The sequence below is a fragment of the Neoarius graeffei genome, chromosome 23 (assembly GCF_027579695.1).
Source record: "Neoarius graeffei isolate fNeoGra1 chromosome 23, fNeoGra1.pri, whole genome shotgun sequence".
NCBI classification, from domain to species: Eukaryota; Metazoa; Chordata; class Actinopteri; order Siluriformes; family Ariidae; genus Neoarius; species Neoarius graeffei.
Window position 1 is genome coordinate 60,502,618 of NC_083591.1, and position 26,159 is coordinate 60,528,776.

Below are 26,159 nucleotides of genomic sequence, written 5' to 3' on the forward strand. Positions count from 1 at the left end.
TTTACCCCATCTGAAGCAGTGAACACACACATGCACACACACGTGAACAATGAGCGTGCACACACACACACACACACACACACACACACACACACACCCAGAGCAGTGGGCAGCCATGCTAACAGCGCCCGGGGAGCAGTTGGGAGTTCGGTGCCTCGCTCAAGGGCACCTCAGCCCGAGGCTGTCCCATATTAACCTAACTGCATGTCTTTGGACTGTGGGGGAAACCGGAGCACCCGTTTGGCGTTTTAATGTTAAGTTATTACACGATTTTAATCTTTGTGAAAATTTTAAACTATTTTGAACCTACTAGAGATCTGAGAAAAATACCTTTCCTTCACTTACTGAGTGGTGGGAGGAAGGAAAGGCTCAGATTAGAGTTTTCTGTCAGCAGTACTCATCTCATTCCACAACAAAAATCAAGAGAGCTGTCCAGAAACCGGAAAAAGAAATAAGGGACTTGGGAAATCTCTCCATTTCACAGACTGGTCAGCAAAAAAACAATGAACTGAACTTTAAAAGACAGGAACTCAGCTCTCTCCTGCAGGACAGAGCTGAAGGAGCATTAGTCCGAGCACGTTTTACCAAACTTCAAGACATGGATGCACCAACATCTTTCTTTTTTAACTTGGAGAAATCTGTGGTTCAGAAGAAACAAATGGTCTGTCTTCATCCCCCTGATGGAAACATCACCACGGACCCAGCTGAGATGAGGAAGCTTGCAGTGGACTTTTATACAGAACTGTTCAGAGCAGACAGCTGTGATATGAACTCTGCTGCAGAGCTTCTGCAGGGGCTTCCTCAACTGAGCTCAGAGGACCAAGACCAACTGAACACAGATATCACCTTGGATGAACCGACTGCTGCAGTGTCTCAGATGGCACCAGGCAGGGCTCCAGGACTAGATGATCTAACTTCAGACTTTTTTAAACACTTCTGGACAATACTGGGACGGCACCTTTTAGACATTTTTAAAGAGTGTTTTGAAAAAGGAAGACTTCCAGTTTCCTGCAGGTGAGCGGTTCTCTCACTGCTGCCTAAGAAGGGAGACCTGGCCCTGCTAAAGAACTGGAGACCTGTAGTGCTTTTGTGCTCGGACTATAAAATCCTTTCAAAGGTTTTATCAAACCGATTAAAAAAATGTTATTGAGTTTTTTATTGGTGCAGATCAATCTTATTACATCCCGGACAGATCAATGTTTGATAATTTATTTTTAATGTGAGATGTTTTTGATGTCTGTAAATTATATAATGTTAATGCTGGTATCATGTCCATTGACTAGGAAAAGGATTTTGATCGTGCAGATCATGGGTTTCTCTTCTCCACGCTGCAGGCTTTTGGAATCGGGGGGAGTTTTTTTATCCTGGGTAAAACTGCTCTACAATCAGGCTTGCTGTTTAGTGAAGGTGGGGGGAGGGTTGAGCCCCTGTGCCAGTTCAGAGAGGGATCAGACAGGGCTGCCCCATCTCAGGCCAGCTCTACAGCATTGCTATTAAACTTCTCCTGTGTTGGCTGAGGAGCAGTGTGGCAGCGGGGGCGTGGTCAAGTGCCGGTCTGTGATAGGAGGGCGGAGTCAGGGAAGGTAAGTGGCAGAATCACTACACCTGAGGGCAATTAACCTGTGTTTGTGTGTCTTCCCAGTGACCGCGTCCTACTTAAGGAGGGAGAGCGAGAGCAGAGGGAGCTCATTCCCGAACCAGACTGAGTTTTCGGACGTGTTCTCACCCCTGCCTGGTCGCACCGACTTCATAGAGCACCACATTGAGATGCCCCCAGGGGTGGTAGTGTGTAGCCACCCTTACAGGCTACCTGAACACAAAAAAAAGGTGGTTCAGGAAGAACTCGAGGCCATGCTCGAAATGGGCATTGTCGAGGAGTCCCACAGTGACTGGAGCAGCCTGGTGGTCTTGGTACCCAAGGCTGACGGGTCGGTCCGGTTCTGTGTGGACTATAGAAAAGTCAACGTGGTGTCTAAATTTGACGCGTACCCAATGCCTCGTATTGATGAGTTGCTCGATCGAGTAGGCATGGCTCGCTTTTATTCGACACTGGATTTAACAAAGGGTTATTGGCAGAAGACCACAGAGTGCGTAATGGTATTTGTAGGCAGTTTGTAAACGGCTCATGCAGGTTTGGTCCACACTGCTCTTATCTGCATGAATATCCTGCCGTGCCTTTAGTTCAGGTGTGCAGGTACTTCCAGAAAGGAGGCTGCTGGTTTGGCGAGAACTGCAGGTATCTTCATATTGCTGGACCAGACAGTGGCGCTTCTGGTGCCAGGCATGGTTCGGCACCTGTAGTTAATGCTGCATCTGATGAGGCTACAGTTAATGCTGCATCTGATGTTCAAGAGAAAACTGATTCTAAAACAAACCAGCAGGGAGTCCCACTGTTGGAGAGTGGTGCAACAGTTTCAGTTACTCAGGGACAATCTGAGGCCTACAATCAAAGCAAAGATGTCGTCTGTGGAATCTGCATGGACAAGGTTTATGAAAAGGGCACCGTGCAAGAGAGGCGCTTTGGAATCCTGCCCAACTGCAGTCATGCCTTCTGTCTCGGCTGCATCATGACCTGGTGAAAAACCAAAGACTTTCAGGAAGAGGTTATCAAAGCCTGTCCACAGTGTCGAGTCAAGTCCCCTTTTTACATTCCCAGTAAGTACTGGGTTTGTGAGGGGGAGCCAAAGGAAGCACTAATTGATTCATTTAAAGAAAGGCTGCACTGTGTGGGGGGCCACTTTTACACTCCCCGACTTCTCTCTCCCCTTTATGTTGCAGACGGATGCATCGGACAGAGGGCTGGGGGCTGTTTTGTCCCAGGAGGTCAAGGGGGAGGACCGCCCAGTCTTGTACATCAGCAGGAAGCTGTCGGTGCGTGAGGGGCACTACAGCACCATCGAAAAAGAGTGCTTGGCAATCAAGTGGGCGGTCCTCGCCCTCCGTTACTACCTGCTGGGACGCCCTTTCACCCTCTGTTCGAACCACGCACCCCTCCAGTGGCTCCACTGCATGAAGGATGCCAACGCATGGATCACCCGTTGGTATCTGGCATTCCAACCCTTTAATTTCAAGGTGGTCCACAGGCCGGGGGCGCAGATGGTCGTGGCGGACTTCCTCTCCCGTCAAGGGGGTCGGGGGTCGGCTGCAGGCTGGATGGCTGCCTGGCCTGAGTTGGGCAGTGGGGGTATGTGGCAGCGGGGGCGTGGTCAAGTGCCGGTCTGTGACAGGAGGGCAGAGTCAGGGAAGGTCAGTGGCAGAATCACTACATCTGAGGGCAATTAACCTGTGTTTGTGTGTCTTCCCAGTGACCGTGCCCTACTTAAGGAGGAAGAGCGAGAGCAGAGGGAGCTCATTCCCGAACCAGACGCCGGTCGTGTGTGTGTGTGTGTCTGTTTTGTTTAAAGTTGTTCACTGAAAAGTGTGGCAATAAAAGCGCTATTTCTGAACCTGATCTCTGTCCTGCCATCCTCTGTGCTCCACCCACCCATACAAACCGTTACAAGCAGGTTACAGGGTTTATGTCTCCCAGAGCTGGCTCAGAGCCGCTCTGTAGCCGTATCAGCTTATGCAGATGATGTCAATGTTTTTATCCAAGATCAGAGAGATACCAAGGAACTTAAAGAAAGCCTGGCAGTGTATGAAAAAGCTTCCTCCACCAAAGTAAATTGGGACAAACGTGAAGCCTGCTTGAGAGGTCAGTGGAGCGTAAGAGATATCCCTGATCTTCCTGGGAACCTAAAGTGGGGGAAAAGAAGCATCAAAGTTCTAGAAGTGTACCTAGAGTGTGAGGACTTCCAAAAGCAGAACTGGGAGGGAGTGCTGGAGAAAGTGAATGCCAGATTGTCTAAATGGAAATGGTTGCTTCCCCAGCTATCCTACAGGGGAAGAGTCCTGATAGCTAATAACCTGGTCACCTCTTCTCTTTGGCATAGACTGATCATCTTAGTGCCACCACCAGGCCTCATGAAGGACGTACAGCAGTTCTTGGTGAACTACTTCTGGTCAGGTCAACATTGGCTGAAGGCACTGGTTCTCTACCTCCCTGTAGCAGAGGGAGGACACAGTCTCATGGACATCCTCTCAAGAATTGCTGCCTTCAGACTGCAGATGGCACGGAGGCTACTATACTGCTCTGGCTATTGCTGGCTGACTTCTGCTCAGCTGCTTCTGAGGAAGCCTGGCCAGCCAGCAGGGCCGGATTACGGACCAGGCCAGTGGGGCCGGCGCCCAGGGGCCCAAGGGGTCCAGGGGGGCCCATAGCGATGCCGATGCCAATTGTGACATCAGAGGGCCTCTATTCTCTAGGATCTTATGACTACTTACACTGTTACAGGGCATATCTGAAGAAAACAGAGGGACGGGGTGGGTTGGTGGGCGGTGGGGGACGGCAATCAGAGGGCCCCTGGCCCTGCTGTAGTGCCTCTCATGAAAACTCCTGAGGCTGTAACATCTGCCAACTAGGGGTTCAAGGAAGTAGGGGGAATGCTTTCAGAGGATCCTATGATTATGAAAGCCCCTGCTAAGGGTCGTGACTTCTGGCTATCTGGGGGCCCTAGAGAGAGCCCTAACGGGAAAGCGTACTGTTAAGAGTAGCACCAAATTCTGGGCCCTATGGACCTAGCTCAAATGGACCCCCCCACAAAAAAAAAAAACTGACTCCCTATGGGGCCCCCCGATACGTAGGGCCCTGGTGACTGAGTCCCACTTTCCCCCCTACTTCGACGCCCCTGAAGAGAGCCCTCTGATTACAAACGTCCTTACAAAGGGCCTCTGATTTACCAAGGGTTTTGGTGTTGGGGTTCGTTTTTGTTCCTTACTTCATGTCATGTCATAGGCAGATAACAACATGCCTTGTGTGCCTCATGCTGGGGACACATACACGCGAATTTGGCAAAGCGAAGCGAAATTCGCCATTCATTCCTATGAGGGAAGCGAAGTGGGGCGAAGGCAAGTGAACAGGGCGAAGCAAAGTGAAAATATTTGGCCAAGTTTAATATTATGCAAATGAGGAGCGAATTTCACCTGCAGTGGCCAATCAAATCAACAACATAAATGTTTTAATCGATTTGATTCGCCGCTACGACCTCAAAGCCGTTGTAAGGACTAGTGTATTTTCAGTGAGAAATTTCAGAAGTCTAAGTGAAAATCTAATATCGATTTTCCAATGGACTGACCAGAAGGGGCGGAGACTTGGGCTCTCTCTCTCTCTCTCTCTCTCTCTCTCTCTCTCTCTATATATATATATATATATATATATATATATATATATATATATATATGCTTCCTGCTTCAGTACTCCTCACAACATTCTGACCGTTCAGCTTGACAACTTGCTCTGTGTTCAGCCTGTTCAACCAGACTTGTTCAGCAGTTTAGCATCCAACAGCCTTTTTAAAGGCTTATATCCATTTATATATTATAACACATCACTGCACATTCAAAGGTTCAAAGCCTTTGTAAAAGGCTAGTGCATTTCCAACAGCCTTTGTGAAGGCTCATTGTCTTTAATTATTATATTAATTATATTTCATTATATTATATTACTAGAAACAACACTGCACCTTCAAAGGTTCAAAGCCTTTTTAAAGGCTTATTGCCTTTAATTATTGTATTGTGTGCGCGCGCGCGCATATATATAAAATATATTATTATAATCAGTTGTGAGAAATTTAGGAAATCCCAGTGAAAATCCAATAGATATAACACTCCCACATTACACTTGGCATCAGTAATATGGATTGCAAGCAAAAAAGTGGGGCTTCAAAACAAAAAGCCAAAAAAATTAGGGAGGCAAAGCAGGCAGATCTTTTTAAAAATGTGCCTCTGATTTCTAACTTTTCGACAAGCCTCAAGATTCAAGTATTGATAATGTCATCAGTGGCCCGAGTTGTAGCAATGAAGAGATCACTACTGGCTTGATCATACAGGAGCCCTCACAGACCCAATCAAGCGTAGACCCGACCTGTCAGGCTCAGGCCTCAGGCCCACAATCAGACCAGGCATTGCCTGAGAAAGTGTTTCCAAGTGAGGAGGAGTGCACGGAGCCCAGTTTCACACCAGAAGCTTGGGACTCCAACTCCAGTTGTGAAACACTTAATGATCCTGCTTTACGGCCAAATACCACAACTGACCAAGACTGCACTCTTGTTAGTACAGGAGACTCACTGTCAGACCAGGCATTGCCTGAGAAAGTCTTGTCAAGTCAGAAGGGGTACACCGAGACCAGTATCACACCAGAAGCTGGGGGCTCAAACTCCTGGTGTGAAACAGATAATGACCCTGCTTTATGGCCAAGTTCCATTACTGAACAAGCCAAGTCGATTCTGGTTAGTAGAGGAGCAGTTGCTTTTCAAAATCAAAGTGAAAAGTACCCTGCCTCAAGTAGGGATAGGACAATGGGGGACATGACTAGGAGTTTCACAAATTCCTTACTCAAATGTTCTCTACCTAATGGCCAATCTGTGACTAGGCAGTGGCTACTTTACTCCCCTTCAACTGGTTGCATCTTTTGTTTTGCTTGCAAGCTATTTTCAAGTAAGCACAATGCGTTTGTCCACGGGTTTTCTGATTGGAAACATTCTGAGCATATCGGTGAGCATGAGAGGAGTGAGGAGCATAGGGCTGGCATGCTAGCATTACACAATCGCTCCAAAAACACAGGAAGAGTTGATTCTGATCTTGTCAAACAAATGGATGCAGAGAGGCAATACTGGCGGGTAGTTTTGAAAAGAGTTGTTGCTGTAATCCAGTTTTTGGGGGAGAGGGGCCTTGCTTTCAGGGGAGACGATGAGCAGCTGGGATCACCTCACAATGGTAATTTCTTGGGCATTGTCGAACTGTTGGCCAAATTTGACCCTTTTCTAGCCGACCATCTCCAAAGCTGGGGAAACACAGGTGGGGAAAGGTGTTTCGTGATACAGATGTGAAACTCACATTGAAATCGTTGTCAGGTACTCGCTGGAGTTCAAGAGCTGAATCCACAAAGGCTCTTTGGAAATATTATCCACAATTGAGAGAGGCACTGAACAATATTTCCAAAGATTCACAGGGGAAATGTGAAACTAAAAGCGAGGCCTCTGCACTCTGTGGCAAACTGGACACCCTAGAGATAGCCTTCATGGCACACTTTTGGGATACAATACTGCAGCGGTTCCAAGCCACAAGTCTGAAGTTGCAGAAACATAACATTGACATACACACGGCTACACGGCTTCTCCTTTCACTTCGTGACTTTGTGGCAGAACAGAGAGACAATTTCGCCTTTTTTGAAGGGTCAGCTTTAAATGTTACCCATTCAGTCTCCCAAGGCTACAGGCATGACCTCCAGCGCACAAGGAAGCGCAAACGTATGTCTGATGAAAGTGAAGAGCCAGGTGTTGAATTTAGTGGAAAAGAAAAGTTTCGGATTGAAACATTCAATGTTCTAATTGACAAACTTGTGTCCTGTCTTAACCATCGGTTAACTGCATACACACACTTGACCAATCTTTTTCATGTTCTTTTCATGCCTGACAAGATGTCCAACAGTGAGCTCACTTCAAGGGCCAAATCACTTGCTGCAGCATATCCCACAGATTTGGACATGAGCCTGGCAGATGAACTTGTACAATACAAATCATTCATGTCAGAAAATCAAAAATGCCCAAGTACAATGCTGAAGACCATGGTGGATTTGGATCTACAGTCCACTTTTCCAAATGTCTACATAGCACTCAGACTTTTTTTGACCCTGCCTATTACAAATTGTGAAGGGGAACGTTCATTCTCCAGACTGGCTCGTATTAAGAATGAACTCAGGATGACAATGTGCCAAAACTGCTTGAATTCACTTTCTCTTCTGGCAATTGAATCAGAGGTGGTCCAACAGCTTAACTTTGATGAATTAGTGGATGACTCTGCAAGAAGGAAGAGTAGGAAAAAACTTATATAGCCTAGAATGAATTATTCCTTAGGTACGGCTTAATTATTGACATATCCTAATCAGTTTCCTTGTTAACTTCTTGACACAATACATATATCTTTAATCACTAACATTGTATGCCTTAATGTTCTAAACATACAGTATGTTCACATGTCACTTTATTTACTTCATTAACATGTTGCCCTCTGCTAGTTTGCGACCTCAGTAGCCTTTGTGTGTGTGTGTGTGTGTGGGGGGGGGGGGGGCCTTTGCAAACTCCTGGCCCCGGGGCCCAGACCCCCCATAATCCGGCCCTGCCGGCCAGGACTGGACAAACAGCTGTTTCTCTTAAGATCTTCTGAAGTTGACCTGACAGGAATAACACCTTTCTACAACTCAGTGCTTGAAGCTTGGAGGATGTTCAAGTTCACAAGGACCGCTGACCCCAGACCTGGAACATGGATCTTTGAGGAGCCACTGTTCCACAATGACTTCTTTGCATCCACTACACTTTCCTCCACACCATTAAGAGCCAAGTTTGTCAAGGCTGGTGTTGTTAAACTTGGTCATCTTTATAAAAACATCTCCAGAAAGCCTTGGCAGAGTTGTTAACATCAGGTCCTCCAGGGTGCTGAGGAAGATAGTGGAGGAGCTCTGTGAGACCCTGACTGTACTGCTGAGGGTATACGCACAAAACCATACCCTAATTGACCAATGGCACGAGGCACAGGACTCATCTTTCCTGCACTAAGCGTCAGGCCTGCTGTTGAGGAGTGGCGAGAGGAGAGCAGGCTGCTTCTGTCCCTGAAAACACCAGCGCTGGGCAACTTCAGCTCTTACGGGAAGAAGCAGCTCTACCACAGTTGCATGAAAATACTGAACTTCCGCCCTCTGGCCGCAGTCAGGGAGTCGAGGTGGACTCAGGTTTTTACTTCAGACTGCACCCCAAAGGCTGCTGGCGGATTTTACACAAGCCGCCTGTTGAAAAACGGCCGACTGACCTCCAGTGGAGGATCATCCATGGAGCGATAGCTACAAACAGACACAAGGCTCACCTGGATCCAAGCAGTGGGGAGGGATGTCCCTTTTGTAACCAACTAGAAACATTAGAACATTTATGCCGCTTTTCCACTACCAACGCGGCTGAGTTGGGCTGAGCCGTGCCGTGCTGAGTTGGGCTGAGTGGGGCTGTTGGAGTTGCATTTCGACTACAACCGCGCTGAACCGTGCTGGCTGGAAGTGGGTGGACACATTGGGTGGAGTTAGCGAAAGTGGGTGGATGTCAGGTGATGTCATTATGCGGCGCAAACAGTGACATCAGTGATCTTTTAAGCGGTAGTCTCGTGACCCGGAGAGTAAACAATAAACATGGAGGACATGGAGTCGTTAGTGTTGCTGGTCTTGGTGCTGTGGCTTGTTGTCACCGACAACGCCAACAGATACTGGCAAGAGCGTATAGATGAGGCGAGGCGCATAAGGCTTCAGACATTCTCGTAATTCGTAATTCTTCTTCTTCCGGGTTTACGGTGTTTACAGATCCCAGCGTGCTTGCGGGGCGTGTGTGGGCATGTGAGGACACTCCTCCTCACCAATCAGTGCACAGGGGAGTGTCTGCTCACGCCCCTAGCCTCACTCAGCTCGGTTTGGCTCGCTTCAGCCCCACTCCAAAACCGTGCGAGTTTTGGGGGCTGAGCAGGGCTGAAGCGAGCCGAGTCGTGCTGTTCTTAGATAGTCGAAACGCGAGCCGTGTCGGGCTGAAGTGAGCTGAAGCGAGCTGAAGTGAGCTGAAAAAGGGTAGTGGAAAAGGGCCATTAGTGTCTCTTTGTCCTCGTTTAGTGGGTCTGTTTAGAGTGCTGAAGGGGTGGGTGGAAAATTTGGGGAAGAAATTTCCTGTTCCTTTGTTTATCTTTGGGCCAAAATACACAATTAAAAAAAAGACAGACTCTGGTTTTAATTAACTGTTTACTTGGAAGTGCAAAATTAGTAATATGGAAGACCAGAAAAAAAAACAGATACAGGGCCGAGGTCAGACTGATGTGGTGCAGAGCTTGAAAGGGTTAGTTACAGCTCGTCTCTGAGTAGGACATGCTTTTTACAAACTGACCAACAACCTGGTCTCTTTTATAGATTCATGGGGTATTAGACAGGTTTTATGTTCACTTGAAGGGGACGGTTCACTGGCTCTTAATTTTTAACTTTTTAGTTTTTATTTCATTTTTAAATTTTATTACATTATGGTGTGTGTATGACTTTTTTTTATAAAGAAAGGTCCTGTGTAATGGATTTAATAAGGTGTAGTAATGAATGTTTACAAATGCACTTTTAGACTCAAGTTTTACTTTCAGTAGATAAGAACACAAATTGAACATTGAAGTAATTAAAGATGTTTTTAAAAGTCAAAGTCTCTCTCAGTTTAGTTTAACAGAGTTTGTCATAAATCCATACAGAACTGATTGACAGGCGAAAATTACAGGACGGATAGTCCCAACTGACAATTTTCCCTTGCACAAATACAAAAACATAAATTGTTAATAAACTATAAAAATATAAGCAAATTATGTATAAATTAAAAAAAAGCAAGAGGATGACCATGATGAAGAAAAATAAAACTTGTTCAGAGATTATTTATTGTTGGTATTTTTATGTTCAAGTTTACTGAGCATGATGTATCTGAGATCATCTAGCAGTCGTCTTCTCCCATCCTCATCATCATCATCTTCCTCCTCCTTATCTTCAGCAACAAGGATCAGGTCACTGAAGATCAAACAAATTAATTTAGGCAAAAATTTGTCACAAGTGGACCCCAAATACAGATTCATCACTCACTGTGAACGGATGTGTGTGTGCGCGTGTAAACAAACCAGTTTCACGTCACGGCTTAACACATTACACACAGGAAGTCATGCTGCAGACGCAAATACACTCTGAAACACCACATAAAAATTCCATGTGTTTAATTTACATCAATATCCACAACACAGAGTTTGATACTATATTAAATCATTAAACATTCATCAGCTGTAGAGAGACCTTCACAACTGTGACTGGGAGACACTGAGACACAGTGAGACACTGAGAGACACAGTGAGACACAGACATTGAGACACAGACAGACACAGTGAGACACAGACAGAGACACAGACACACAGAGAGAGACAGACACAGTGAGACACAGACATTGAGACACTGAGAGACAGACACACTGAGACAGAGAGACATTGAGACACAGTGAGACACTGAGAGACACAGAGACACAGACATTGAGACACAGAACACATTGAAACCAAAAGATGCCTGGTTTTTCTGGTGTCTGGTTTCAGTCTGACTTCAGTAAACGTAGTTGTGATTCATCTCAGTTTCACTGACGTGATTCTCGCTCAGACAGAGCTCCCTCTTTAACACTCAAACGTTAATAGATGCGCGTGTGTGAATGTACTTGGAAGGTGTTGCTAGGCAGTTATTATATTACAGATGGTTGCTAGGCAATTCCTGTTATTATGCCAGGTGGTTGCTAGGCTGTTGCAAAATGGTTGCTATGGTAACCCAGGTGAACCCGTCCCATTTATGACCACGCCCCAACCCTGTCCATGTCCTCAGAACATTATGCTGCACTGTCCATTCAGGTTTCATGCAGATCGAAGAAAAAAAAAATCAGACAGTACTTATGTTTCAGTGAAATAGGCTCCGCCTCTTTAGAATTGTTTGGCGTGTGACGGCCTATTGTTTACCAACCTGTGTGTCATTTCTTAAGTGAGATGCTCTTCTGAGTCCTCTGATCCCAACTTTGTGCAGATGGGACAAAAACCCTCGGACTTGTTCACAAACAAGTATTTTAAAACACACACACACACAGAGAGGTGTGTACTGCCACTCAATGTTCTCTCTGTCCACGGGCATCAACCATGATGATCAGAGTCAGAGCCCCATGCAGCAGAAAAAAAAAATGTTCAGATGTTTTTCCTCTCCTGAGCTCTGCAGTCTGTAATGTCATTAGGGTTCTCCAATTCAGCCCTGTCATCCATCCACACACACACAAACACTTAGAGTCAGACTGCAGTGTGATCCTGAGTCCCTCCTCCCTCTGCTGTGAGCTGGTTTATGTTTATGAGCGACTCTGTATTTTATCTCCAGCAGCACGGAATTCCCTGAAGATTCCTATTGATTTTCCATAATGGTCCTGCAGCCACATCCTGGCCTCAGACCTGTATTACAGCAAAACACACTGCAGGGAAGGAAATGGGTTCACGGAGTCGTGTTTCACTCTGGATTCACACTTTCATTTACATCAAGACTTAAACTGGAACATGGGATTAAGGAACATGTGCAATTCACACACACACACCAGGGCTTTACATTAACTTTTTTGCTCACCGGCCACTGTGGCTAGTGGTTTTCCCAAGTCACTAGCCATTCAGCCTTTTCACTAGCCACAATTGCGTTGCCAGGAAATCGCAGTTTTTCCTTCACCATGATACATTAAAGTTTGGAAGATCTAGATTTAATTACGGTATGAATGGCAGCGTATAATGTATCTCTACAGCAGCACTCAAGTATTCAGTGCTGTTAAGGTCGCTCCCTATATGAAAACATGCAACCAATTCAGACAAAAATATAAACAGAGTATTCTGTTTATTGAACTCAAATTCAAGCCCCTTACAATATGAAATATCGTATAATATGAAAAATAACATTCAGTACAACTGAACTGATTCTAATATTAAAAGTCCAATTCAAAGCATTTATCACTGAAAAACATTTGTTTTGATATGCAAGTATTATGTTTATTATGTATTATCTATTAATTGTGTGTGTGTGTGTGTGTGTGTGTGTGTGTGTGTGTGTGTGTGAGAGAACATGTGTAGAGAGAGACATTAAATGTCCTCATTACATTCATCATCAGATGAGTCTCCAGCCAGAGCAGGGCATGCCTGGCGGCGTGTTTTCTTTCTCTCTCTCTTCCCCCCCAATCTGTCCCTCTGAGTTACATGTTGATCCTGGGATTGAGATGCTGGCCTCTTCTGCCCCTCGGACCTGCTTGATCCATCCTGGTGCCCTGTGTCTGGTCGGAGTTTTATCGCACCGCTCCTGTGAAGGACGGCCCCATGAGGACAGTTGAGGGTTATACCTGTTAAAACTGTTAATATTATAGTCAGGCTGTCTGTTGTTGCCCAAATGAGGATGGGTTCCCTTTTGAGTCTGGTTCCTCTCGAGGTTTCTTCCTCATGTCATCGGAGGGAGTTTTTCCTTGCCACTATCGCCACAGGCTTCATCATTGGGGATAGATTAGGGATAAAATTAGCTCATGTTTTAAGTCGTTCAAATTCTGTAAAGCTGCTTTGCGACAATGTTTATTGTTAAAAGCGCTATACAAATAAACTTGATTTGATGAGTCCGAATGGTCCATGAAAAATGGTCTTCGTGACCTGAGGCTTCCAGCAGGCCGCAAGTTGATAGCTGGGGCGGATCAACTTCTTTCCAATCGCGTGAACGTTTCTAACCAGCAGCTCCATCCTCTCCAGCTCAGCCGACGTCATGACAGCCAGGGACTGAAAGCAATGCTGTCCTGTAGTGACCAGCCGTCTTCGCCTGTTTTGATGTTATAGTACCGATGTGTGCATTTGACTTTTCGTGGTCCTTTATAGTTTCGAGTTTAAAATTACTGGTGCCTGTCTTTGCCAGACTTTCTACAGTCTTCACAGTACATGGTATTTTCGGTTTTGCTATGAACTAGCCAATCTCGCCCGAACTTCCATTTGTCATTGAACTGTCTTATCTTCCTATTAGCGTCTTGTTCATCTCCATGGCCGTAGCCAGCTATGAGGCCCCTGCGCTCCAGACCTCTGTCATTAAGAGCTGAAAATACATTTGTATACTAAATATTCAACTGGATAAAAAAACAACAACAACATTAAAACGTCTCCGTAAAAAGCGCATTGTTAATTATGTTAAATGCTGATTCTGTCTTGTGCGTGTTTGGTGCAGCTCTGAGACCAAGAACACAAAAGCGAATGAGCGCGTGACTTGGCGGAGGAACGCAGTGCAGCAGACACGGGGTTTCCATGGTAACCATCAGTGCAGTTGTAGCCTGCCTTGTGATTTTAAAAATAAATAATTTGATAAGCCAAAGCAATAGAGTGGAAAGCTTCAACTTGTGTTTGCCTTGGATAACTTTGCCTAAAACATGGTGGTGTATACTGATTTTTTTTTTCCCAAGAATTGTGTGTGTGTGCGTGTGTCGGTGTAACGGATGCCAGATTGTTAATGTATCTCAGTTCCATAGGCTACATGGTTAGGGTCTCTTTTGTCCTCATTGCTTGAGCCAGATCAAACCATTAAACACGCTTAAATTATTCTTACTCTTGCCACAAACGTTTTTTTTTTTTCAAAACTGATGATATTCAGTTCAAACACCATTAAAAGTAATTTCAGGAATAGATCTCTTGTGCAGGGGCGTCGTAGTGGGGGGAAAAGGGGGACCGAGTTACCAGGGCCCCAAGTGGGGGGAGGGGCCTTGAGGAGTCTGTAATTTTATTTTCCTTTAAATGTCAATACCATTTAAAGATCACAATATATGTTGCTAACTAATGTAAATGTAATGTTTTGGGTAAATAAATCGTTTGATTAATGGATTGAATTGTGTGTCCTAGCCTACATATAGTGTCCGGGGACAGGCCCCCCCACCCTTTGCACGAAATGGTTTAGTCCGCTTTCACCGGGCTTTTTAACTCGGCGCATTTAACGTAGCGTTCATTCTGCTGAAGCAGCCTACAATGCGCATGCGCTATCTGTGCTATGGAAGATGATGCACAAGAAAACAAAATCCAGTTTTCAGAAACAAAAAGAGAGGCAGGAAAGAGACAAAAGAAATGAGGGAAAGCAACTGCTCACAAACTTCTTTCCCAAGAAAGGTGAGCCCAAGTGTGAAAGCAAATAGCCTACATTAAATAAACACCCGCGGTTATAAACGCTTCAATACCACCGCGATTGTCAGTGCTCAAAACTGCACACACTGTAAACCCGAATAAGTTGAGTTTGCTTAAAAAAATTGAGGAAAGTGGTTGCCTTAAAAAAAATAAGTAATTATTAATGATTGAATTGAGTACCTTAAACTTACAATCTTCTGGTAAGTTTAAGGTACTCAATTCAATCATTAATAATTACTTTTTTTTTTTAAGGCAACCACTTTCCTCAATTTTTTTAAGCAAACTCAACTTATTCGGGTTTACAGTGCAGCACAAAATTAGAAATAACATGATGCCTTTTTTGTTTACATTCCAATAGTATACTAATCGAAAATTAATCTTTATTATTGTGCCATAACAATTAGGCTAATAGCCTAATTTAGTCTCAATGTCATAGGTGTTTGGTGACCTTTGGTGGCATTTACTGTTACAACTTTTAATCATTCTGCAAATGAATGCAAGATTCAGTGATGTATTGTGTGATTAGGGTTTTTTATTCATTTAAGAGTTGTTAGATTAATGTGTGGCTACATAACTGACTGGACTGGTAGTGCGCCCTTGTTGTTAGATACTTTCAGCATTGTTACCTGCTGAGCTTTTTTTTGGGGGGGGGGGCTCATGGCCACTGCTTGTGCATAGGGCCCAGAATTTGGTGTAACGCTGCTCGTGTGTGGTGTGTAATTCATCCTCATTTAAATATGGCGAACGGTTTTCGGCGCGCGCTTTGCGCATCACAGACCTCGGTGATTTTAAACTGCTGCTCCGGCCCTGATCGGCTCCGCCCCTTTCCCCGAGCAGCAGGGTTTGAAACTCCAGCTATGCGCCGCCATATTGTGCGCTTGTCAGTCGTCAGCAACTTTGTTGCTTCGTTCATGAACCGCAGGTTACCGCATCACTGACTTTAGCTGAGCCGTTAACGAGCGTTCTAAACAATTCTAACATGTCAGAATGTTTATGCAGGGGCTCATGGGAGTTGTAGGCGCGTAATATTACATTGCAATGCGTGATCAGATGCCTTCAGAGAAAACTACAATTAAAATATATTGTCATACCACAGAATAAACCACCCGCCAAAGTGGCTCGTGGGACTAAAGTCATTCCCCGCCAAAGCCCAATTGTACCCGCATTTGGCGGGTGCTAATGTACAGCCCTGACACACACACACGATTCACCAGGGAGAAACACACACACACACAGACAGAACAGCTGTTTTAAAAAACACAGTACATTATCAATACATGCTTGTTTATTTGAATGGGGCCAAAGCTGAAATAGAATTCTTCAGCTGTAAATGCCTACATCCTCTCCAACATCACCTATAAGATCTGCTTTTACATCAGCTCTCCTTCACATCATCTCACACACTCGTGTCTGCACAGGATCCTTTTAAAACTTAACCTCAAGCAGGAGATTTGTAAAATCAGATCATAACACTGATAACATCCTGTGTTGTTTTATTAATTATCACTGATTATAAAATCGTACAGAGACCCCGCCCTTACAGTGGAAACGTGCTTTTCTTTCCTTCACAGCCAAGATTTCACTGTTCTGAGACGACTGATGAACAATTTAAAACATTTCCGATCTTCATAATGAGAGAGACACACACACACACACACACACAAAACAACATCCTGTTTGTGATCAGCCTCGAACATTACGCTGGTAATCTGATCCCAGATCAGCTCTAATTAGAGATGAAACTGGATCAAAGGAAAAAAACCCTGAAATGGGGGGGGGGGCAACATCCCCCGAAAATATTTTAATAACATAACACGCAAACCCTGCTGCATTCTAGTGCATTTTAGCACTTATCTTCACTAAAACAAGTTATAACTTTTAAGCCTTTTTCTTTCATGTATGTTAATGATTAACATGTCAAAAATATCAAATTTAATTCCCCGAGTTAATGAGTGATTTTCAGGAGTGCATTTAGAAAACGCGGTGATTTTCCTGCTGCACAGTTCATTACTTTGAAAAAAAAATCAGACAGTTGAAGGTAAACTCAGCAAAATCCCAAAACAGTGCTGTTAAACAGTAAAGGTCTGTTAGAGTTTCTAAAGCTTTCAGGTTTCAATGTTGGGGACGTTGAGCCTCGTTTATCAATCTTTTAGTAGAGCTGTGCGTTTGCAGAAGCTAAAGTGAACTAAACATTTCCTATTCAGATTTATGCGAGTTGAAGCCGATTGTTTACATTAGTTCGTATTGTCTGTAAATTTAAACACCAATGAATACCAAATTTCTCATGTAAATCAGGGGCGTGGCTAGGATTTTTCGGGGGCGGGGAGTCACACACTGACTGGCAGCCTGAGTGCATTCTGTAACAAAAAATAATTCCCATTGCTAGTTTTAGGCGGTTTAGAAACCGGCTCTTCCATTATTGCTGTTTCTTCCACGTTTTCTTGATGTTGTGTTCTAGAAACGGCACTAAAACTTTGCTTCAAAACCACAAAATGCAACTTTGATGGAAAAACACATGTAATAAATTGCTTACCTCTCTTCACGCCGAAAGGAGGAGGAAAGTTTTGCTTGTTTTGTTATGGCGAATTATTAACACGAGGAAATACTCATAATTCACAGCTAAAAAGACCGCAGCTACACCGGCAGCTTGAACGCGCTTTCTAGTGTGACTGTGTTGCGCAGAACGGAGTCAGTCCTGAAGGCGCGCCTAACGAGCTCCTGTCTCCTGCCAAAGAGCACCGGTCTTTAATGAGTGCGCTGTTCGGGCTGTTTAAGGACGGCGCCCATGCGAGGACGATGCGAAGTATTACACCGCGTCTAGGAACGCGAAAAATCCGAAAAATACATTTCTCCATTCGGGAAACCGGAGATTTTCAAGAGTTTTGTCAAATATCCAGATTTCCGGGTCATTAGCAGAAAAAATCCGGCGGAAAATCTAAAAACCCGGAATTCCGGGAAATTCCAGAACCCTTTCATGACTATCTAATGACATCAGACTGCATGCGCGCACACTGTGATGTGGGAATATACAGTGAACTGAGAGCAGGAGTCGCTCCGACACATTCACACCTAGCGGCAATTTAACTTGATGATCAGGACGAGTTTGTTGGCAGGAAACCAGAGACTCCACAGACACAAGAGAAATTCCACACAAACAGAAGCCCGAGCTCCAGCAGCCTGGAGCTGGGAGACAGGAACGCTGCCCACTCCACACTTTACTGTTACTGTGATATTAATACAAGTTAAATCAATTCATGAGTTTATAATTTTTAAATCTAAGTTCATGGAACGACACAAAAACCAAATAAGTAAGAGAATAAACACTGATGGAATTTTCAGCTCTGTGTTTATCTGTAAAGACTGAAACAGTTTTGGAAGATAAATGATGTATTTCTGAAATTCAGCTAACTTGCGATTTTTTTCCAGCAGATGAATGACTCCAACAGTGAGAAGAACGAGACGTGTGTGAACATTCAGGCCAGTCCAATCAGTGACTTGCTAATCGGCATTTACATCACGGCCTTCGTGCTGGGCTTGGTGTTTAACCTGTTCACGGCATGGCCCATCATCCAGCAGATCCGCAAAAGGAACGTGTTGGGCGTCTACCTGCTCAGTCTGTCCATTTCAGACGTTCTCTACATCCTCACCATGCCACTGTGGATCATTTACTTCTACAATGACCACAAATGGGTTCTCGGCCTCGAGCTTTGCAAACTGGCTGGCTTTGTTTATTACTCCAACATGTACATCAGCATCTACCTGCTGTGCTGCATCTCTATCGACCGCTGCCTGGTCGTCACCTTTCCTCTGAAGACCAAGACTTTCCGCCGCTACAAGTACGCCTGGTTCATCTCAGGGTTCATCTTCATCTTCACTGCCAGCCTACACATCCTGGTCCTTTTAATGGACAACGTGACAGACCCGCTGGACAAAAATTCCCGCTGTTACGAGACGTTTCCCATGACGGAGCGCGTGGCTCTGTTTAACCTCCTGCGTGTGGTCTTCGGCTTCCTGATGCCACTGGTGATGTTGGCCATCTGCTACTTTCAGATCTTCAGGAAGGTGAAGAAGAGTGTGGGATTGGATGATCAGGGAAAGCGCAAGGTCAGGCTGCTGTCTGTGGGAGTCATCACCATCTTCTCCGTCTGCTATGCCCCCTACCACATCCAGCTACTCATACGCTCCATCGCTTTTAACTCCTTTCCATTGACGCGTTACTGTAACTTCGAAGAGGCGCAGCACTTTTACTTCTCTGTGACGCTGGCCATGTCGAGCCTGAACAGCGTGGTGGACCCTCTGCTCTACGTCTTAGTGAGTAACGGCATGAGGGAAAGCGTCTGGTTCGGCTGCAGGACAAAATCCTCCAACTGCTCATAAACCATCACAGAACACAGACTGCAGTTTCAGCATTGAGGACTAAAGTCAGGAGCTGCAGCAGAGTCAAACAAAACCCGAGGAAAACTCACCTGATGGACCGTGAAAGGACATGAAAAAAGAAATCACTCCTTTTTCCAGTTCAACTCTCTCAAGGACAGAGATCACTGAGGCAACAGTTTTATTTGAAACGCTGACAGATAAACATGAAACCTGCAGCGTCAGCCCCATGGTCTCTTCCTGGGAAATGGGGTGGGACTTCACATTGTCTATGATACCAAGCGATTTTGTAGAGAAAGTCAAAATCACAGAATCCAGAAGAACAGTTCATCTTCCTGCAGAGCAGCAGCTGTGTGCGCGCGCGTGCGTGTGTGTGTTTTGTTGGTAATTTGCCAGCGCCCCATAACGATCCCACAATTCCTTGCGCGCTCCACCCGGATGTGACGTAAAGTGGAACTGCTTTAACTGTATCGAGAGCGCCTCGATTCACTCTCTCATGTTCTGACTACTGGAGTGGTCGGACGGACTGTAGGCACGCTCGCTACAGTGTTGAGACTAACCGCTATTGTCTGAGAACAGCCTGTTCAAATTAGTTTCGGCCGAACTTTTGAACGACCCGCTAGGTTTCAGCGATATAGTGGTTTTGATTCTAAACCTTTGCAAAGTTTAACTACAGTTAAGTAGTTTTCCACGCTAAGAGGCATTTGCGGACAGCTTCGCTCCTCTCAGCCTTTTTCTCATCGACGCATCACCGGAGGTTTCTCCCGAAGCACCGTGGACCAGCTAGGCCTCCATCTCCCTGCTTCGTTTAACCGCGGTTGGACGCAACTCGCCGCTAACCTCCTCTCCTCGGACCGCGACCCTCAGCGCGGACATCGGAGAACGAACTTCCATCGCATTGAGTAGGCACTTGGGCAAATTTTAGTAATTTGTAGCTTATTCAGATGGTTGTTAGGGTCATGTTTAAGCTTTGAGCTGTTTAGCATACCCGCTCAAACACGGAAGGTGTCTTTTATTGTTTGTTTTGGTTCTGTTTTTCTTTGAACTTGTTAAACAGGTTATCTTGCATGTTTATATCTTTCCTTAACTCCATTGCTAGCTTCCCTATCTGATTAGCAGCGCAGCGACAAGTTTGTTATTTTAAGCCCCGAGGCTGGACCGCTACAAGGCCTAGTCCTCTCCATCCAACACCTATTACTCTTCCCCTCTCTCTCGCGTTGAGTTCTTTGCCTAGATAGTCTGTTGGAAATTGTTGTTAAGCACAGTGTTTGGATCCAGCTGCAACGTGGCCAGATTCTCATTAGCAACTCATTGCTAGCTACCTCAGGGTGATACGCTAGCTGGTAGGCTTGTGTCTCAACTAGGCCTGCGGGCGCCATATTCCCTGACGCCATTTTGGTACCTCCCTCATTGAGCTACCTGTGATACGTCACCTAGTTTACGACATCTAGGCATTGACCGCCATTTTGCTTAAGCATTGCTAGAGTGGCTAGTCGTTAGCATCTGCCCACAGATACACACACACACGCACGTACGCATCGGCTTTCCCTAGTCTCTCACACACACACACACACACACACACACACACACACAAGGGATTCTCTTTTCCTATCTCTCTCTCTCTCTCCTGCCCCAAACCTATGGCCCAGGTGTAATTGTTCCATTGTTGTGCCTTGTTATTACCTTTACCCGACATTGAATGTATTTTGTGAGATTCTTATTAGTGAGTAGTAGACAAATAAAAGCTAATCAAATTGAATTACATTTTACTTGTTCCTGTTGTTTATTCACAAGGTCAACTATTTAGAACTCCTTTTTCCTTCAAATTTAGCTTTTGTATACAACTGGGTTTCCCATCTAATGCAGAGCTACCATTAATCTTAAATGTAACCATTCACGGTGAATATTAAGATTAATAATTTAAGATTTTATGAGACTGATCTTTAATTATCAATTAATTCAATTATCAATTATTACATAATTTATAATTTAATTAATCCCAATTCCACCTACTGTGTGTGTGTGGGGTCATTAGTCAGGACTGAAGAAGTGTGTATTCAGCCACAATCAGCAGCTGTTTAAAATGATCTACACTCAAATCCGAGGATAAAAATGCAGAGATGCCTACCTCAAATTTTGAATTTCAGTATTCTTGAATGACTTTCAGTAACATTAATTTATGCGCATTTCCATTATAAAGGTGTATATACCAATATGTTTAACATTTAAATTATTAAAAATAACTGTTTTGTGTGAATTGAATAAACAAAACGCGAGCAGCCATCTCAACTGAATTTCCACTCAACAAATTTCTAGAGCATACAATATATCATATTTTTATAAATACAATAGTGTTCCCTGTTTGCAGACATTACGGTTGACTACCAATCATTGGTATTGAATGTAACTCCTCAAAAGTATTATATTATATTGCCTGGCAAAATGTTCTACCTGTTAACGGATTCTAATAAAATAAAAAAAAAAATTCTTATTTCATGCCAAAGAGAGTCCGACATTGTTATCTTAATGTCCCAATATATAAATACTTCAGCATAATGCTTCAGAAGAGACATTGAATAAAATGGCATTTATAATTGTATTTAAAACAGTGGAATGATCCATTTTTTGCCACAATCCCAACAGCACTAATCATAAAATTCTGTTTTTGATCAGACTACATGTACATTTGCACTTGCAACACTGAAAAGACTTTGAATTAAAGAAGTCCAGCCAGTGTTTGATATTTCAGTGAATAAAAATCCTACATGTAAAAAGAAACTGAATAAGTTTAACTCACATTTCATGGCACTAATCGGCAAGTTCAACTCCAAGCACAGGTCAACCATCACCGCTTCAGCACGGGTCACGTTCCGTGTCTTTTCATCCACAGATTTCGTAAAAAACTGCTGGATCCCCCCAGATTTACTTTCCGCCTGACTCGCCATTTCAGTATACTCCATATGGGTTTGTAGCTGACATGCCGCGTGCAGTCATCGCGACCGCCATGAGTGATGTTGATGTCAGTTCTACACAGTTTGCAGTGCGCGCATCCATTGCCCTTTTGACTGGGTGTAACGCACAGCCATTCTACCGCATCGAAAACAGCGCGAACAAATGTGCGGAATCTGCGCATGTCACGCACAGCATGTGTGGTTGGTCGTAAAAATAAATAGCCGTGAATTGCGCATGGATTGAAAAAGTCGCTTGGACATTTAAAAACAACTCACTGGCATTTTTTAAGACTTTATAATAATTCCGTACAGAATAACACTGTTTGCCGTAACATCGTATTTACGTAACTTTTCCGTACAAAATACGGCCAATCCGCACTAGTAGGCATCTCTGAAAATGGAAATAAACTCAACTTTTTCAACGGAAATATGCACGTTCAGAAAAACCCACCATGATTTATAAGATGAACAAAGAACGTTAGAGAGGAAGCTTCTGTTTCCAAAAAAAACCCGCATTTCACCATCATGTGACTGCAGGAGAGGAATAAAACTCCTGTTCATATCAGTGAAAGAAGACGAATGCATTTAATTTTTCTGTATTATTCCAAATGTCATCTCTCTGATCCCTCCAGCTTTTGTTTCTTTTCTTCAGTTTCACATTTTTCAATATTTTAAAAATGGGACCATTTTAAAAAACAAAACAAAAACAGTTAAAATCTCACATTTTCAGCATCACGTGTCTGTTTTATTTATTAAAAATATTTTGTGTGACATTTATATGTTCATTATTCAAACAGAATTTAAATAAGGAGAATGAAGATGCCCCTCCCCCCGCCCCCCCGCTTCAGTTTCTCACTCACGTGAAGGTTTAGTAATTGTGTGCGCGCGCAATTCCTGCTGTTGTATTGGAGCAGTGTTTAAAGAGCGCCCTCTGCTGCTCGAGAGTGAAATTACAATAAAACAAGCACCACCATTAACACTCCGGGATCAGTTTATTGTCCGGCCTTGCTGAGTGTGTGTGTGGTGTTTTCACTGCGATGTTGCCATGATACTGGACACGCCTGCAGAGTAAACAGGAGAGAAAACACATCACCTGCTGCTCCAATCTGATTCCAGGCAGGAACTGTATTGAAGTGTGCAATTAAAATCTCATGCACTCAGTAATGAACTGAATGTGAATAAGTTTAAAGAATTCTCAAAGAATGAACTGATTACTGGAGCAGTAAAAACAGAGCAAGTTATGAAAAGAGAGAAGGATGAAGGGAGTGAGGGATGAGTGAAGTCTCTCACTGTCAAAGTCGATCTTCTCCACGATGTTTTTGGGTTTAACGCTCTCTTCCTGATTATAGATGAAGATCCGACCATCATCATCCTCCATCCATCCGTATTTATTCATCCACACCTTCACCTGAGTGTCTGTGTGGGGGAACAGGTGAGAGAGACGTAAGAGAGAGAGAGATGTGTGTGAGAGAGAGACGCGTATCTGAGAGAGACGTGCGTGAGAGAGGGAGAGAGACGCGTGTGAGAGAGAGAGATGCGTGAGTGAGAGAGATGCGTGTGAAAGAGAGACACGCATGAGAGAGAGAGAGACACGTGTGACAGAGGCATGTGAGAGAGGCGAGAGAGAGAGAGAGACGCGTGTGTGACAGAGGCGTGTAATAGAGAGACGCGTGCTAGAGAGAGATGCGCGTGAGAGAGACGCGCACGTGAGAAAGAGGCGTGAGAGACACGTGTGTGACAGGCGTGTGAGAGAGAGAGAGACGCGTGTAAGAGAGAGAGACAGAGACACAGACAGGTGAGAGAGAGAGACAGACACAGACAGGTGAGAGAGAGAGACAGAGACACAGACAGGTGAGAGAGAGACAGAGACACAGACAGGTGAGAGAGAGAGACACAGACAGGTGAGAGAGAGAGACACAGACAGGTGAGAGAGAGAGACACACAGACAGGTGAGAGAGAGAGAGACACACAGACAGGTGAGAGAGAGAGAGACACAGACAGGTGAGAGAGAGAGAGACACAGACAGGTGAGAGAGAGAGAGACACAGACAGGTGAGAGAGAGAGAGACACAGACAGGTGAGAGAGAGACACAGACAGGTGAGAGAGAGAGACACACAGACAGGTGAGAGAGAGAGACACACAGACAGGTGAGAGAGAGAGACACACAGACAGGTGAGAGAGAGAGAGAGACACAGACAGGTGAGAGAGAGAGAGACACAGACAGGTGAGAGAGAGAGAGACACAGACAGGTGAGAGAGAGAGAGACACAGACAGGTGAGAGAGAGACACACACAGACAGGTGAGAGAGAGACACACACAGACAGGTGAGAGAGAGAGACACACAGACAGGTGAGAGAGAGAGAGACACAGACAGGTGAGAGAGAGAGAGACACAGACAGGTGAGAGAGAGAGAGACACAGACAGGTGAGAGAGAGAGAGACACAGACAGGTGAGAGAGAGACACAGACAGGTGAGAGAGAGACAGAGACAGGTGAGAGAGAGAGACACAGACAGGTGAGAGAGAGAGACACACAGACAGGTGAGAGAGAGAGAGACACAGACAGGTGAGAGAGAGAGAGACACAGACAGGTGAGAGAGAGAGAGACACAGACAGGTGAGAGAGAGAGAGACACAGACAGGTGAGAGAGAGAGAGACACAGACAGGTGAGAGAGAGACACAGACAGGTGAGAGAGAGACACACACAGACAGGTGAGAGAGAGACACACACAGACAGGTGAGAGAGAGAGACACACAGACAGGTGAGAGAGAGAGACACACAGACAGGTGAGAGAGACAGAGAGAGAGACAGGTGAGAGAGAGAGAGACACAGACAGGTGAGAGAGAGACACAGACAGGTGAGAGAGAGACAGAGACAGGTGAGAGAGAGAGACACAGACAGGTGAGAGAGAGAGACACACAGACAGGTGAGAGAGAGAGAGACACAGACAGGTGAGAGAGAGAGAGACACAGACAGGTGAGAGAGAGAGAGACACAGACAGGTGAGAGAGAGAGAGACACAGACAGGTGAGAGAGAGAGAGACACAGACAGGTGAGAGAGAGACACAGACAGGTGAGAGAGAGACACACACAGACAGGTGAGAGAGAGACACACACAGACAGGTGAGAGAGAGAGACACACAGACAGGTGAGAGAGAGAGACACACAGACAGGTGAGAGAGACAGAGAGAGAGACAGGTGAGAGAGAGAGACAGAGACAGGTGAGAGAGAGAGACAGGTGAGAGAGAGAGACAGGTGAGAGAGAGAGACAGGTGAGAGAGAGACAGAGACACAGACAGGTGAGAGACACAGACAGGTGAGAGAGAGACACAGAGACACAGACAGGTGAGAGAGAGACACAGAGACACAGACAGGTGAGAGAGAGACACAGACACAGACAGGTGAGAGAGAGACACAGAGACACAGACAGGTGAGAGAGAGACACAGACAGGTGAGAGAGAGACACAGAGACACAGACAGGTGAGAGAGAGACAGAGACACAGACAGGTGAGAGAGAGAGAGACACACAGACAGGTGAGAGAGAGACACACACAGACAGGTGAGAGAGAGAGAGACACACAGACAGGTGAGAGAGAGAGACACAGACAGGTGAGAGAGACACAGACAGGTGAGAGAGAGAGACACACAGACAGGTGAGAGAGAGAGACACACAGACAGGTGAGAGAGACAGAGACAGACAGGTGAGAGAGACAGAGACAGACAGGTGAGAGAGACACACACAGGTGAGAGAGAGAGACAGAGACACAGACAGGTGAGAGAGAGACAGGTGAGAGAGAGAGAGACACAGACAGGTGAGAGACACAGACAGGTGAGAGAGAGACACAGACACAGACAGGTGAGAGAGACAGAGACAGACAGGTGAGAGAGAGAGACACACAGACAGGTGAGAGAGAGACACACAGACAGGTGAGAGAGAGAGACACACAGACAGGTGAGAGAGAGAGACACACAGACAGGTGAGAGAGAGACACACAGACAGGTGAGAGAGAGAC

At 45.1% G+C, this 26,159-nt stretch overlaps 3 protein-coding genes across 3 annotated transcripts in view; 2 read left to right on the forward strand and 1 right to left on the reverse strand.

Moving 5' to 3' along the window:
• gpr184 (G protein-coupled receptor 184) overlaps positions 1-20,961 on the forward strand; it is a 34,362-nt gene extending 13,401 nt beyond the window's left edge. Inside the window, exon 2 of the mRNA XM_060906599.1 lies at positions 18,250-20,961. Coding sequence (XP_060762582.1) covers positions 18,250-19,200 — 951 coding nt within the window. The 3' untranslated portion in view covers positions 19,201-20,961. The remainder of the gene's footprint in view (positions 1-18,249) is intronic.
• LOC132871390 (probable E3 ubiquitin-protein ligase makorin-1) lies at positions 2,055-3,025 on the forward strand (the record flags this gene model as incomplete). Its single annotated transcript, XM_060905510.1, is given in 1 exon segment — positions 2,055-3,025. A coding segment is annotated over 1 exon segment (825 nt), but the record flags the coding sequence as incomplete, so codon positions are not given.
• Positions 20,962-23,121: 2,160 nt separating the features above from the next.
• eif3k (eukaryotic translation initiation factor 3, subunit K) overlaps positions 23,122-26,159 on the reverse strand; it is a 29,415-nt gene continuing 26,377 nt past the window's right edge. Inside the window, exons 7-8 of the mRNA XM_060905511.1 lie at positions 23,439-23,564; positions 23,122-23,209 (exon numbers count right to left, since the gene is read on the reverse strand). Coding sequence (XP_060761494.1) covers positions 23,178-23,209; positions 23,439-23,564 — 158 coding nt within the window. The 3' untranslated portion in view covers positions 23,122-23,177. The remainder of the gene's footprint in view (positions 23,210-23,438; positions 23,565-26,159) is intronic.